Genomic DNA, 14,958 nt, shown 5'->3' on the forward strand with positions numbered 1-14,958 from the left:
CGATTTGATGAACCCTTGACATTATGACCTTCAAGACCATTTAAGTCTTTGACACATGAAGCATTGCTGTAATGAAACCTTAAAGTAATGTCTACCTTTGGCATCATGAAGCCTTGATACTATGCCCCTTAAGGTATGAATACATTTGACATCTTGAATCCTTGAATTTGTGGACCATTTTGATGTCAGAAAGCCTCATTCCTATGAAACCTTTAACTCATTAAGGCTTGGAATCATAAAGCATTGTACTCGAAACCACCTCTTGTTGCACTGCCTCCAATGGAACCTTTACCATCATTTTATGTAAGATTCCGCCCATTGCGTCTTACCAAATTTGGTCTTATTTCCACTATACACCCTGTTCGTTCTTGCTATCCACAACTGCCAATCATGCTGTGTTACTATTCTCTTTTTTTTTTCACTTCCTCTACTTCATATCCCTAACACCCCATGAACATCATTATATGATATTACATTATATGATATTACACCCTGCAGACACCCAGTTCTGATTTGGTTAGGAAAGGATCTGATTGACCGGGATATTGTGTTGATCTTCTGGTGTCTTGTAAAAGCTTCTGGCCTGTAACTTGTTGCATGGCTTGACTCACCTCCGCTTCCTGTTGTGCTGTAGCATGGCTGGGGTTGTATAGCATGCTTTGGTTTTGGTACATCCAGTGTGTGAGCATGGCATCATGTAGCTGTGGATTGTTGTAATTTTCACCTGTCTGATCAGTGATCCTGGCATTCTATATGGCTATTAATTAGTTGTTTTGAATGCTCTTTTCACCGATTGTCATTTTGTGTGGGTATGTTGTAAGTCTCTAGATCACAATGCATGCGTTATCTCTTTCCAGGGTGCGTTGCATTTGACTATCTTTTGATGCCTGTGCTCTTCAGGGTGTATTGTTACTTAGTGAACAGTCAAGATGATCAGTGATAATGGTCTGCATTTGACTGTGATTGGGCTGCACACTGAGTGAGGTTTAATGCATGGAGGTGGTTTTTAGGAGAATGCATAGCTGTGTGTTCTTGGGAGGGGTGTTATAAGGAAGTAAACTGCTCAATGAGCTAAGATGTGGAATTGAGCACACATCAACGTTATTATCTCCACCAGTTAGATCTATGGATGTCTGCCTGATTCAGTGGAAGAAGCTTAAAATTCTATGGGCACATTGGTTTGTACTTGTATGAGTACCCTAGAAGAGTGACACTTTCCACGGTCACATGGGTGCCAAACATTTTGTTTTGTGATCTGGGTCACAGTGAAGACTAGACACTGTCATTCTCAAAGATCAGCTCCAAAAAGCCGAGATCAGTCTTATAGAATAGTGACATATAGGTAGGATTCTTCGGATAGAAGCACTGCTATGCCCAGTCATGTGTATTGATAATTAGCTAGATTTAACTCTGAGTCAGGAGGAATAATAGCTTGAGTCTGTAACTCTCTGAGATAGGAAAGGTTCAGGAAAGGAAAAAAAATGCTTACTCCCTGGTGAGCTTAACAGAGAAAGATAATTACTTAGTAGCCCAAGGAAGGAAGAAAGTCACTGCATAGATAAATATTTAATGTATTCTAGTAAATTATTAAACATTACTGCCACGGCATCAAAGCATTATTTTTTCTGTGTGGCCCAAGGCCACACAGATTAGCAGTTTCAAGGCAGAAAAGTCCAACAAGCGCCAGGCAGGAAGACATATGTGCTGCTGTCAAGTAATTCCAAGTATATAATGCGCTACATTTACTGGTCAGACGGCACATTTAAGACTGGAAGCCTTCTGAGTTGATGAGAATAAAGCCCAAAGAAGGAAAGCTAGAGCTCATGACCTTTGGAACCAAGTCTAAAGAATACAACATTTAGGCCTCAACATAACATTCCACATCAGCAGTCGAACATCAGCTTTTTCTTGTTTTCACAAACTCTCGTACAGTCCCTTACGAAGCTGTCTATGGGTGTCTGTCTTTTTTAGTTTCGGTCTGTGTGTCATTGTTTCAACTACCCAAAGCGAATGCTGGAATGCTTTACCCTTCCCTACTAGCATGAAGTTTCCAGACTGACTACCCAGTAATGCCAATGATTTGTGCCACTTTCAAATCTTTCCTCCAGAATGCTGTTAATCCTCTCGCTCTAATTGCAAATTCTTATTTGAGGGTGGAGAGGAGCTCAGCGGGTAAGGCTGGAGGCACGAGCCCCCTCTTCCCCGCTGGGGTCAATTCCTTCACAGCTGTATCTGTCTCTTTTGTCCACAGGGGGAGGGGATGCATCAGCTGCGAGAGGCCCTGAAGATCTTAGCAGAGAGAGTATTAATCTTGGAGACAATGATTGGGATTCATGGTGAGTAGAGACAGGTAGATGGACAGGAGCTCCAGATGACCTCTGGGATTGGACATTGAGCTGTGTGGATAGCAATTCGTCATTTCTTTGTCTGTTGTGACACCAAATGCCACCAATGTGTGGAAACAGTTCCAATGTCTGAAATAACTTGAGTATTCATTTATGTGTTGCTTACCAGTGAGACTAAGGTGTTCCATTTGACGACACCGCATTGGACTCTCAGTGATGGAATCAGGGAAGAACGCCCTGATAGCATCAAAGAAGAGAACAGATGCATGTTAAGTGCAGACATCACATCAAGCTTTGCTATTATATATTAGAACACTATCTTTGTATTGCCCATATACCCAAAGGAAGAGTGCCCTAACCTGAGAAGCAACTGGAGGAACCAGGAAAATACCCTAATCCAATTATGTAATAGAACGGTCCGGGCACGCAGTTTCTTCACAGCAGGCATGATGTAGACGTCTGTGAACCCTAAACACTGATAATTCAGATGAGCTCTTCAGATCATTAGCAATGCTCACTCCCATGAGTGTTAAGGATGTGCTGAGAGACCTATGACTATCCCTTCAATCCATTCCTCCCAGATGATGCCTAACTCTCTCTCCACCTGCAAAGCCACTTATTTGTGCCCCTCATTCTCTGGGTCCCATACTTCGATGCGAGAGGTTGCTCCATGTACTAGAAAGTATAGTAACAACCTCATTCTCAGTGTCATCATAATTTTACAATTGTGCACAAATGGTGCTTGGGGCCCTGCTCTGAATCATGGGTTCCAATCAAAATGTACTTTTTACTGGGCTTTTGCCTAATACCCGATTGAATTTGTGTTGCCAGTGCAGTGCAATTCGGGTAATGTGTGTGGTAATAGCAGTCATAAAAACGGTGGCCACATGCTATTCTCTATTAACATGAAGGGAACTCAGAATTAGGCACAAAACCCAAAACAATATTGTGTGTTCTTGGTATTCCCACTACCTTCTATTTACACCCACTCTGGCCAGACACCCGGAATGAGGGCTAGTGTACAGATATACACTAGAATACCCATACAGATTTCATGCCCAATGTATATGCCATCAGGTATGCTCTATATTTAGCAATTCCAGTTTATCATTTACACTCTGTTATTTTCATATCTGTTGACACCCTCCTATTGGTTCTATTCTACCATTAGTTTACATTTAACACATAGTACTTAGTAGCATCTTACAACACACATGTAGACCCTTCACCCTCTGTAAGTGCTTTGCAGGTGGGAAACTCTTGGAGCTCCAGCATCATCTAAAATCACTTATAGGAATGAAAAGATTTAAAACTCTACTTGCCCCGCATCTAAGAGATTAATTAACAGTGTCTCCAATATTCCCAACTTTTGCTAAGGTTTCCCCTGCTTGCTTATTCTCATGATCTGGTTTCCCAGCATGCTTCCTCAGGGACGGGCACTCTTCTAGCTCTGCGAGTGACTGTATACGCACTCTCCTCTTTCTCAATTCCCCAGCAGGCTGTTAGTTTAGAGTCCTTCCTCCAGCTGCAGGCTCAGCTGGGACTTCTGACTAGAAGGATCACCCTGCTTGAAGCCATCATCTGGCCAGGTAAAAAACGATTTATCCTATTACGCATTTATTATTGATTAAGAATATTACCTAATCAGTTGCCAACCCTAACACCAAGTAATGACGAATGAATACAGATAATTGTGTGTGCATTGTTTTGCAATGAAAACTAAACATTGGGTGTAGTAGGGCCAGCAGCTACAGGACCAGGAGAATTTTGTAAAAAATGGACCGCAAAACCAATAACTCACAAACCAGAGAAATATGATATTACATCCAGGATAGAAAAGCAGACAAGAGAGCTCAACCTATCAAGGAAACAAGTTATAAAATGATTGAACCAGTAAAGCCAATACCAGGTAAGTCAGTGAATGAAAGATTCCCTATCTTACACAAATTGCAGATACCCGAGTCCAGAGAGGGGATGACCATCAGGAACATTCCAGAGAAACAGTTTCCAGACCTGACTTCGCTACTGTGCCACCGAATAACTGACTCTATATATAGCAGTGCTAGCAGACATCAAATCCTAGTCTGACCGATATCACAAAATGACTGAAGACCAAACCCAACAGATCCAAAAGAGACTAAGGGCCTGATTTAGATCCTGGCAGAAGGGATTACTCTGTCACAAACATGACGAATATCCCATCCGCCATATTACGATCCTATTATATTGTATGGGGATCATAATACAGCGGACGGGATATCCATCATGTTTGTGACAGAGTATTCCCTCCGCCGGGATTTAAATCAGGCCTGAGGGCCTGATTTAGAGTTTGGCAGAGGAGGTTACTCCTTCCCAAATGTGACGGATATCCTGTCCGCTGTATTACAATTCCATTATAGTATATGGAACTTGTAACTCAGCGGACAAGATATTCGTCACGATTGCGATGGAGTGACCCCTCCGCCAAACTCCAAATCAGGCCCTGAATCCCTGGTTAGCAGAATCAACTAAGACCAATATTCAGTTCTCACAGAATCACTGTATAGGAATGCATAGATCTAACAAAATCATCATAGAAAAAGGCTGTGCTATATATAAATCAGAGACAAAACACTAGCCTTGACTAAACGTATGCAAAAATCAAACTCAATAGAACCACCAAGGACTAAAGATCGGGTCTGTGAAAATCTTGAGAAAGATCCATACCTTTCAGGCCATGACATTTCTCAGGGAGAGAGAGAGAGAGTCTACAGTCTAGTTTTTAGAGGCTGAAGGTTGAGCCTAGCTCTGACAGAAGCACCAGAGACCAATCCTATATGGAATGAAGAAAATTCACAGAATGGATTTCACAAATTACCTTTATGCCAAAGTCTAAATCTTAAAATCAAAGATCATGTCTCAAAGAACATTGTGGAACGGGAAAGAACATTTAAAAATCAAATCAGAGTCACATATTAACAAATGTCAAGGGTCTAAGTGTGAAAGACCAAAGTCTAGACTAGACAATTCAACCACAGACAAGCACTTACAAGTGATAACACAACTGGTGAACGACAAATAAGAAAGGCGTGACCACATAAAATCTTAATACACCAACATCTAACACTATCCCTATTGCCAGATGAGACAAAGATGCTAATACTACTAAAGACAAAAGTTTAGGCTTGACAGAATAGCTTAGTCAAGAAAACACTTGAATCGATAAGCACCACTAGGCTTTGACAAGATTCCTAAAGGTCAGATGAGCTAGAAACATGGTAACACCTAGTCTAACAGAATTACAAGGCTGAGACCCCAAACACAGAAATTCACCATAGATCCAAGAGTACATATGACTTAACTATTATAGTCATAACTCCAGATTTGAAGAGGAAAACAGAGCAGACCTAAAAGACTCTCCTCAAACCCAGAATAACCAAAGAATAAACTGGCAGAACCAACAAAAATCAAGGAGTATATTGCCAGAAATATGTTAGGTTATTTTAGGTTAAGCTATGGCAGAAACTTTTTTAGAGCATGCATACACCCATTAGATTTGCTGCTGCTCAGATGAGAGAGAGGTATACTTACTATAAAATTATGAGTGTTGTGAACTTTTATTTCCTTTTAAAATTCATTTTTGTTTCAGTATTCTTCAGCTCTAAAACGTCTCGCACCTGGGAAAGCCTGTGTATCTGTTTACGCTTCCCCCTCTTTTACCAGCTGCAAAGTAGATTACTCATTGTTACGTCTTGTATATTTTCACAACTTATTTTGCTACCACAGCAAATGTAGTGCCAAGGTATATTGGTCAATTGTGATAGGCACATAAGAGGAACAAAAGCACCTGCTGTCACCTGTTGACCAAGTCATTTACATTTAGTAACGATCTTTCTGGTGGATACTTTGGGGGTCATTTTGACCTTGGCGGACGGCGGAGGCCGTCCGCCAAGGTACTGCCGCTGAATGACCGCACCGCGGTCAAAAGACCGCGGCGGCCATTCAGACATTTCCTCTGGGCCGGCGGGCGCTCTCCAAAAGAGCGCCCGCCGGCCCAGAGGAAATGCCCCTGCAACGAGGACGCCGGCTCAGAATTGAGCCGGCGTAGTTGCAGGGGTGCGACGGGTGCAGTTGCACCCGTCGCGTATTTCAGTGTCTGCTTAGCAGACACTGAAATACTTTGCGGGGCCCTCTTACGGGGGCCCCTGCGGCACCCCCTACCGCCATCCTGTTCCTGGCGGGAGACCCGCCAGGAACAGGATGGCGGTAGGGGGTGTCAGAATCCCCATGGCTGCGGAGCGCGTTCCGCAGCCATGGAGGATTCTGTAGGGCAGTGGTAAACCGGCGGGAGACCGCCGGTTTACCCTTTCTGACCGCGGCTGAACCGCCGCGGTCAGAATGCCCTCGGGAGCACCGCCAGCCTGTTGGCGATGCTCCCGTGGTCGGTGACCCTGGCGGTCACCGGCCGCCAGGGTCAGAATGACCCCCTTTATCTAATAACTAATTCTGGATCCGGACACTTTTAAGCAGTTCTCCTGCTCACAGATAAGTGGTGCTGTGCAGCGCAGTGCTGATTTTGCTCTACAGCATAAGTGATGAATAAAGCTAAGCGACACCCAAGCATGCAAACTGGTATGATCAGTGTGAAGATCTCTAGATGGGGACCTTTTTTGATGGAAGAGTCCAGGTCACAGAATGGGGAAGAGGGATGGTCGGTTAGGAATCCGTGATTAGATAGAGTATCCATAAGAGATCATTACCACAGGTAAGTAACTTGTTCTTCCAATAATACTTCTAACTGCAGGGTCTTCACCAAAGTAGTACCACTTAAGGTGGAGAGGTCTGTGAACTGACTCAGCCCAAAAAGTCCTGGAGGATCAAGTGGACAAAATGCCACACTCAACAGACCTGTCCAGATAGTCATGCTTTATGCACATGTGCACCCAAGCCCATGTAACTGCCTGACAGATGTCTAGGACAGGCCCTCTGGCTGCTAACACAGTTGCAGCAGCTTTGGCACTGGTGAAATGAGCCGCAAGCCTTCTGCAGGGGCTGCTTTTTCACCATCCCATAGCAGATTATAATACAGGGAACAATACATCAGAAGGTGGTCCAGTTTCACACTGCTTTTCATTTCTTTGCTCCGAGAATCCTTCCAAAGAGCTGGTTGTCGATTCGATGTTCCATGGTACAAATGATCTAGAGACTCTTTTGGATCCAAATGATGGAGTCTCTCTTCTTCCTTAGGGGGATTAGGTCAAGCAAAGAATTCCCGGAAGGGTTATAACGCGAACAACATGAAACACAGTGACTACTTTTGGTACAAAGGTATCCTGGGTTCTTAGAACCAACTTAGAGGCAAAGAAGGTGGTATAAGGTGGATTGAAATATAGAGACTAAAGTTCATTCACATGTCTAGCCAATGCTATGGTGATGAGAAAGACTGCCTTTAAGGTCCGATGTCTCAAGAGACAACTGCAACGGCTCAAAAGGACTACACATCAAGAAAGTTCAAATGTCACTGGGGCATGACAAAGTGTTTTGGTATAAACAAATGTAAACCTTCAAAAACCTCATCACAATGGGTGTCTTGAATAACGAAGGCTGACCTAGCAACACAAAAAGGCTGACAGTGCCAACAAGTAGCCCATAACAGTGACCTGTCCTGGGCAACAGGACCTGGCCAAGTGTGAGCAGCCTGAATTTGTCCATCTGCAGGAAGGCATTGGGAGGCCAGAGATCCCAAAACAGGATGAAAGCCTCCAAGCTTCTTTGGCACAAGGAAGTAGCAAGAGTAACACTCAGTTCCCACTTTCAAGGCCAGAACCCACTCTATGGCCTTTTCAGCCAAAAGGGCCACCACTTCCTGCTGAAAGCTAGAGGTGTGGTCCTTGTCAGCTGCCCTAATGGTAGTGGAGGTGCAGCGGGATAGAAAGCATTGGGAGTGTCAACCACAAAAGGGGCAAAAAGCCTGTTAAGCTGGAGGAGGAGCAATGACGAGGGAGAAATTGGTGGTGGGAGAAGAAAGTCCCAGAGTAAGTGATGTGGCTCTGTTCTCCTTGAAATGCTCCAAGGCCGAGTCTGCTTGATCACCAAAAGGGCAAGATGAGCCAAAGAGCATATCCTTGAAAGATGCCTGATGTCGCCAGAGGAGCTCGTAACTCTCATCCAGGCATGGAGCTGGAGGGCCATCATCGTACACATGGCATGTCCTAAACAAACAGTCTTGTCTAGTTCTGATTGTATCATGAATTTGGCTGCATTAGAGTCATTCTCAACAGCCCGAGTAAGGGGCGCCAGAGGTCATTCAAAACAGCCTTTAAGCATTAGCCACTTCACCCTAAAGGGCATGGGAGTAAAAGCCAAGAAGAAAGCTGGTGTTTACAGAACTCAAAGCAAGGCTTGTGGAGAAGAAAATCTGCTTGCCAATATCACAATTTCTTTGGATTCATGATCAGGAGGAGTGGTAGGAATGGGTTTGGGGTTGATCCTGCTGATGGATGCCTGTACCACCAGACTTTCCGGATTTGGATGCTGGATCACCTGCTGCAGAGCAGTGGCAACAAGCAACCTGTCTGTTAATGAGTAGCCTTGAACCGGGTTTAGCCCGGGGACACAAAAGTGCATTGGTAAGTGCCTTGTTAAATTGAAACAGTGGGTCAGTGGAACTCTGGCCTGGTTGCAAAACCTCCACGAAAATGTTAGTTTTCACTTCTATGGTTGGCAATGGCAAGTTCAACACTTCAGCTGCCCTTCAGATCACTACAGTAAAAGAGGTGCCTTCCTCTGTAGTAGGACCCATGGGACACACAAAGTCAAAATGAGGTGAGGTGTCAACCCACTGGCATCCTGAAATTCTTCATACCAGTAGTTCTCATCATATTAGAGTCTCTGTCATCACAGCTGTCGTTTTCTGAATCCATGCCAAAAAGATTGTGTATTGTCTGGTCCCTACCATGTATTAAGGGCAAGGTGTCAGAATCAGAGGGGTTGCATGCTTGGTGCAACATCAGTCGAGGACGTGGCGGATTCAGTTCGGAGTGGGATGCACTGTAGGCTTTATATCCCTATCCAGTGTCTATGCGAGTGGAACTGAACAGGCAATGGAGCCATAACAGGCATCTCAAATAGTGCTGAGGATCTGCTGGTGGAAGTCTGACTGGAGGCTTCTGAGGATCCTTGGGGTTCAAAGGCATGCCAGAGGACACCAGTATAATGCTGAAAAAACGCAGCATAGCTCCCCAGAAGGCTTCTTCTTGCTGCAACATCACAGACGGACCTGGAAACTGAGGGTATGACTGGACCACACTCGGTATTAGCTCTGATGGTGATCGGGAGTCAGACAAGTAGGAACTTTAATGCCTTTGTGCCATCTCTGGAAGTTGAGAGAGTCAGAAATTGTCTGTTTCCTGCTTGGATTTTTTGCATTTGTGTTTTGAGTTTGGCTTCATGGTCCGATATGGCCTTCGAGTTCATCTGGGCACAATCGCTTAAGGCCTAGGAGTCGTTTATCAAACCAGGCACCATAAGCCGACTTCATGGGTCCATCACAGACATCTGGTTGCGACAGACCCTGTGTTTTCTGGAGTTTACATTTTCATTGCACAGTGGATGAAATTTAGTTGCAAAATCTAGCCAAAGATCAGGGAGAATCTCTTCAGACACATTTTAAAGGGCAGAAAGAAACACACTGACATCAGCATGCATAGATGGTGCTTACTTGCAGCTCCCAGTGTCACTTCAGGAGCAGAGCGATGTCGGCACGAACCAACACAATGAAACCTAACAGCATGCAGGATAACAGCTTCAAATGTTTTGGGATCCAGTCTGACTCCTGGAGAGTATTCACAAGGTGAGGAATCTGCAATTAGAAGTATCCATCAGAAAATGCTAAAGGCAGAAGCTAGATTTTAAGCCCCAGTCATACCAGAAAATATATGTGCTGCATTTAAATAAAGGTACTGTGTCCCAGAGTAAACCTGTCCTTAAAACTAAGGGGTGAATGACCTCCATAAAAAAAATCTCATTATGTGAATAGGCATGGTCGATGAAGTCCTGACTCCATATACAAGAATATGTGGACCTGGAGACTGAACTTCCATGTTACTAACAAAGGGGATTCGCGCAATGGGAGTTAATTTCTATTTAGGTGTGTAAAGTGTGCTTACTTCCAACTAAGCAGCTCATTCAGAGTGTAGCAATTTGCCCAAGTACCAGTAGGCATAAAATCTGTGAGCCTTTGATTGCAGTGTTAACCCAGGTGTTTTTTTTGCACCCAATCAATTTTTTAAAATTCAGAATGGGCAGTAACGTGCAAATGTGCTTTACCTCATGTACCGTTTCCCTATTTCTAACATTGTTTCCTCTCACATATTCCTCCAGGGAATACCTGCAACAATTTGTATGGGGAGATCAGGGGCAAATTTCTAGCCAAGGCTGAAGGTTTGTTCAACTTGCAATTGAAAGTCAGATACACTTTAGATTTAGCAAGGAGTCTTTATGAATGTGTAAGAAGTGATCCATCTAGAAGAGGCAAAGGAATAACTGGTAATAAAAATTGAAAGCTAAAGTTACCACAGGAATTGATCTCTGCGTGAAAGAGGCCAGAGATTGAATAACAGTTGGTTGGCTTCCTCTCTGATCCTTTAGACATAGGGCCTGATTTTGATATTGGCGGACGTTACTCTGTCACAACGGTGGCAGATATCCTGTCTGCCGACGAAATCCAATAAGATATAATGGTATTTAGATTTCGGCAGACTGGATAACCGTCACTGTTGTGACGGAGTAACTCGTCCGCTAATATCTAAATCAGGCCTTTGATTTCTACAAAGGGGGTAATGCTAGTGAAGTGAATTTTATAAGGGGCCTTTCGGAGAAGAATAAGCAGGATTGAATCACACCGGTAGGCATTTTGGGGAAAAGTTCAGTGCCTCTACTTGTGCTGTATGCTATCTTGATGAACAGCACATTACACCTCCATTTGTTGCTAGTCTGACTTTATTGAGCCGTAACTAGATTCAATCTGAGTGCAGCATACTTGACTTTAATGTGGTTCACAGGGCTCTACTATCCTTGTTGAATTTTCTCTGAACATATCTCCTCTACATTTTTTTCAGAAACAGATACCGGATCCGGAGCTGACACCTTCTCTACCAACCCACCTACCTTCTATCGCGGTAAACGTAATGGGCTGGCCGCCTACAGAATCATCTCACGTCACATGGCCCAGAAGCGCGACTCTGAGAGTCCATGAAGTGGTGGTTTTAGGAGTCTTACCATATTGCATATCAAGAAGTTCCCCTAATACGTCGCTGTGGGTTACTGTACTCTCTGCTTTCCTCCCATTGATGCCCTCCAACTACAAAAACATAAAATGTGGCAGAATCCAAATAACTCAAAGAACAGACAAAATGGAGCTCTAGGGCCTGGCTATCTTCATCTTTAATCTCAAAGGAGACACTCGATCCAACTTGTCTTTTGAAGATCTCTATTTATTTGAAGAACACAATGTACAATTTTAAAGGATATGGCAAAAGTGCTGGAGGGAACTCTAAGAAAAGAAGCAACAGAAAAGGAAAGACAAATCTGCTTGAAATTTGGTGCCAGAAAATATTCTTACTGGCACATGTTTATCTACAGTCTTAAAATTCACAGGAAGACATTTACAAATCTCTTAGGCCTCTGCTCAATGAGCCCACAGACTGAAATAGTGACATTCGTTTGAGGCATTGTGAGGGTGAGTCTACATTATAATCAGGACATGGGTAGGTGGGTGATTCCCAAGCATCGCCCGCTTTATAAAGTGTTTATCTTCTGTTCGTGTGCTACTTTAGACAGAGTGGCAGCCACAGCCGAGAGATGGCATTTCTGCCACTGTATAGCCGTTTTTAATCTGCCCCTCACATACATTTGCCTAACAGGAGGCAGCACTTCAGGATTCTAGTGAGGATTATCTCTTGTGCGCAGACTGTTACACCAAGAGTTTAGAGCACGCTGGGAGCGCTACTCGACATTGAACACCGCCTGGTTGTGGCCATTGTCCTCTTTGACATCCTTGACAGATTTTTAAACATTTGAGAAAGTTGCAATGCCTGGATGGAATACTTTTTCCTCAGCAAACTCTCTTTGGATTAATTGGTTAAACTGCATGAATGATCTCAAATTCAATATAACAGAAAGCAATCTTATGATAGTAGAAGAAGATGGATTAAAGGTAGTTGATGATATAAAGGCAGCTCAGTGCCCCAGACAGGCGCCTGTGCTCGCACAGAAAAGTACCAATGCTTCACTTGACCTCTTTCCTTTTGGACGTTTTTCAAACGAAAAATCTAAAAATAAAGCCTCCAACCCCATTCTATTGATAGTGGTGCATTTAGAATAAAATTCACAAATGGGACGCCTTCAAAATTTCCTTAAAAAGGCTGAAGGTCCGCTCTGCTCCCTTTGCTCAAATTGGGATAACTACAAATCTGATTGGTTGCTCTCCCTTCAGTTATATTCTCTGGCTTGGAAAGCAGAAAAAAGGACAAATGCCACCTTCCATTTTGGTTATTTGCTGCCATTTCATTCGTCACAGAAGAGGCCTACCTCCCAAGTTCTGGACATTTAAGGTTTTAAAATAAATTGAACGGTTTTGACATTTTTAGGTAGCGGAAACCTTTTTAGGGACTTTTTCATCTCAAAACTGACTGGGAGTCGAGTCCCACAAGCGTGTCCAATTGATGTCATAGTTTCTGTGATGGTGCTGCCCTACCATGTCCCCTTCTGAGGGGAACAGTCACATTCAGGAAGATACGCCCTGTGCCCTCCATGGTGCTTCCTTGCATGTCCCCCCCAAAAAATTGATCTGAATGTTCCCGCCGTTCCAAAGAGAGCTGCAGAGGGGGATATACTGTATAGGGGGATAGTGTTTGGCAAGAGACGAAGTCCCTGCTCAGAGGGAGAAGAAGTGTCCATATCTTGTTTTGTAAGCCTGTGATTTTAGACCAAATAAATGTTATAATATTTTTACAAAAGAGTCCGAATATCATTCTGAAGCAGTTGCATTAGCAGAAGTGGGTGTGATCTGGTGTGAAGTGCTCCACGATTGGACAGGAGAGAATCTGGTCCGAGTACAGAGCAGCAGAGATGTAGGAGACAAGGACGTTATCTTGTATGGCGGGCCATGACGACTGGATGGAAGTGAGTATGATACGAAATGGGTAGCTGTGGTGTTATGAAGAAGTGGAATATGATCTCTTTTTGAGAGATATGACAGTAGGAAGGCAGGCATTGCCATCCTGCATGAAGAACTGCAGTGAGTGGTGGAAATGGTGCTTGAATTGGGTTTAATGGGATTTTGCACAGCACCTTACTGTAGGTCTCCTGGTGCTAAACGGACAAAAATGTTCGGATTGAATGGATGCAGGTAACTAACATGGCCAGTGTTTTCACCTTTTCCAAAAACCTCTGGTGATGCATAGTGACATAATATTAGCAGAAGATATGCCATATCTGAGGGGCCAGAACCCAAAAGGAGTTTCACCCAAGGCAGGTGTGATAGTATGGTGGGATTACTAGCGGACTGGAGAAGAGAAATATGAAAAATTGTGAGGAGGCACATACGTTTCTACTTTTAAATGGTGAATGAGCACAACTATTCACAATGCAGTGGGAGTCAATGAAGCTTTTGAGGCACAAAAACTATATGGCGTCTCTTCAGCCTAAGGGGTCGCTCCCCACCTCTAAAACAAAAAACAAAACAAAAACAAAAAAATTATCCCTGGTGCCTAGAGGTTTCTGCACCCCCCTGGGGGCAGATCGGCCTAATAATAGGCCGGAAAGGGCCTTAAAAATAAATGCCCCCCCCCCTGGGAGCGACCCTTGCCCAAGGGGTCGCTCCCTCATGCCAGTTTCCTTTTTAGAATTAAATCCCTGGTGTCTAGTGGGTGTTTTGACAGCCGGATTGCTTTCAATCTGGCTGCCAAAATGCAGAGAGAGACTTCAAAGGGAAGGAAATAACTTTCCTTCCCTTTGAAGCCTCTCTCGGCCTCCCCCACGTGATCGGAAGAGAAATGCAAAGCATTTCTCTTACGACGATGGGAGGAGGCCCTGTGACAAACAGCGCACAATCGCGTGCTGACATCACAGGGGGGGTAGGGGGGTCGGGGGTGGAAGGGAAAGGGCTTCCCCTTCCATCCCTGCCTTGGGGGGGTGGGGCGGAACCCCACAGAGGGAGCGCTAACGCTCCCTCTGGGCTGTGTGCCCAGGACGTAAGGGTTACGTCCTGGGCACAGCAGCACTGTGTCTCAGGACGTAACCATTACGTCCTGGGCACAGAAGGGGTTAAACCATTCCATGGTAGCCCAGAGTGATGGAAAAATTGAACTTTTGTGGTGTTGGATAGTAAATTCAGTACTACCATGTTCAGTGGTATGTGTGGCTGTAGATACGCATGCTGTGCATAAGCTCGCCATCTAGTGTTGGGTTCCGAGTGGTACAACTTGTTTTTCTTCAAAGAAGCTTTGAGTCACAGGATCGAGTGACTCCTCCTCTCGGTAATACTGAGCATGGGCATCTAGTCCTTTGTTAGATTGTTTCTCTCCTCCATCGGGTTCAGATGTGTGTTTCTCTCTCTCCGAGTTTGCGGCTC

The 14,958-nt window shown here is 44.2% G+C and overlaps 1 protein-coding gene across 4 annotated transcripts in view; it reads left to right on the plus strand.

The window, feature by feature from the left end:
- The window catches only part of EMID1 (EMI domain containing 1), a 421,712-nt gene that overhangs the window by 371,246 nt on the left and 35,508 nt on the right, over positions 1 to 14,958 (plus strand). The window contains exons 15-16 of one of the 4 annotated variants that reach the window (XM_069214563.1): positions 2,252 to 2,336; positions 11,444 to 13,342. In XM_069214563.1, coding sequence (XP_069070664.1) covers positions 2,252 to 2,336; positions 11,444 to 11,580 — 222 coding nt within the window. In that variant the 3' untranslated portion in view covers positions 11,581 to 13,342. Of the gene's footprint in view, positions 1 to 2,251; positions 2,337 to 3,840; positions 3,935 to 11,443; positions 13,343 to 14,958 lie in introns of those variants that run through there. The other 3 variants (XM_069214561.1, XM_069214562.1, XM_069214564.1) reach the window with 3 other exon arrangements.

This window comes from Pleurodeles waltl, chromosome 11 (assembly GCF_031143425.1).
Source record: "Pleurodeles waltl isolate 20211129_DDA chromosome 11, aPleWal1.hap1.20221129, whole genome shotgun sequence".
In the NCBI taxonomy this organism is placed as follows: Eukaryota; Metazoa; Chordata; class Amphibia; order Caudata; family Salamandridae; genus Pleurodeles; species Pleurodeles waltl.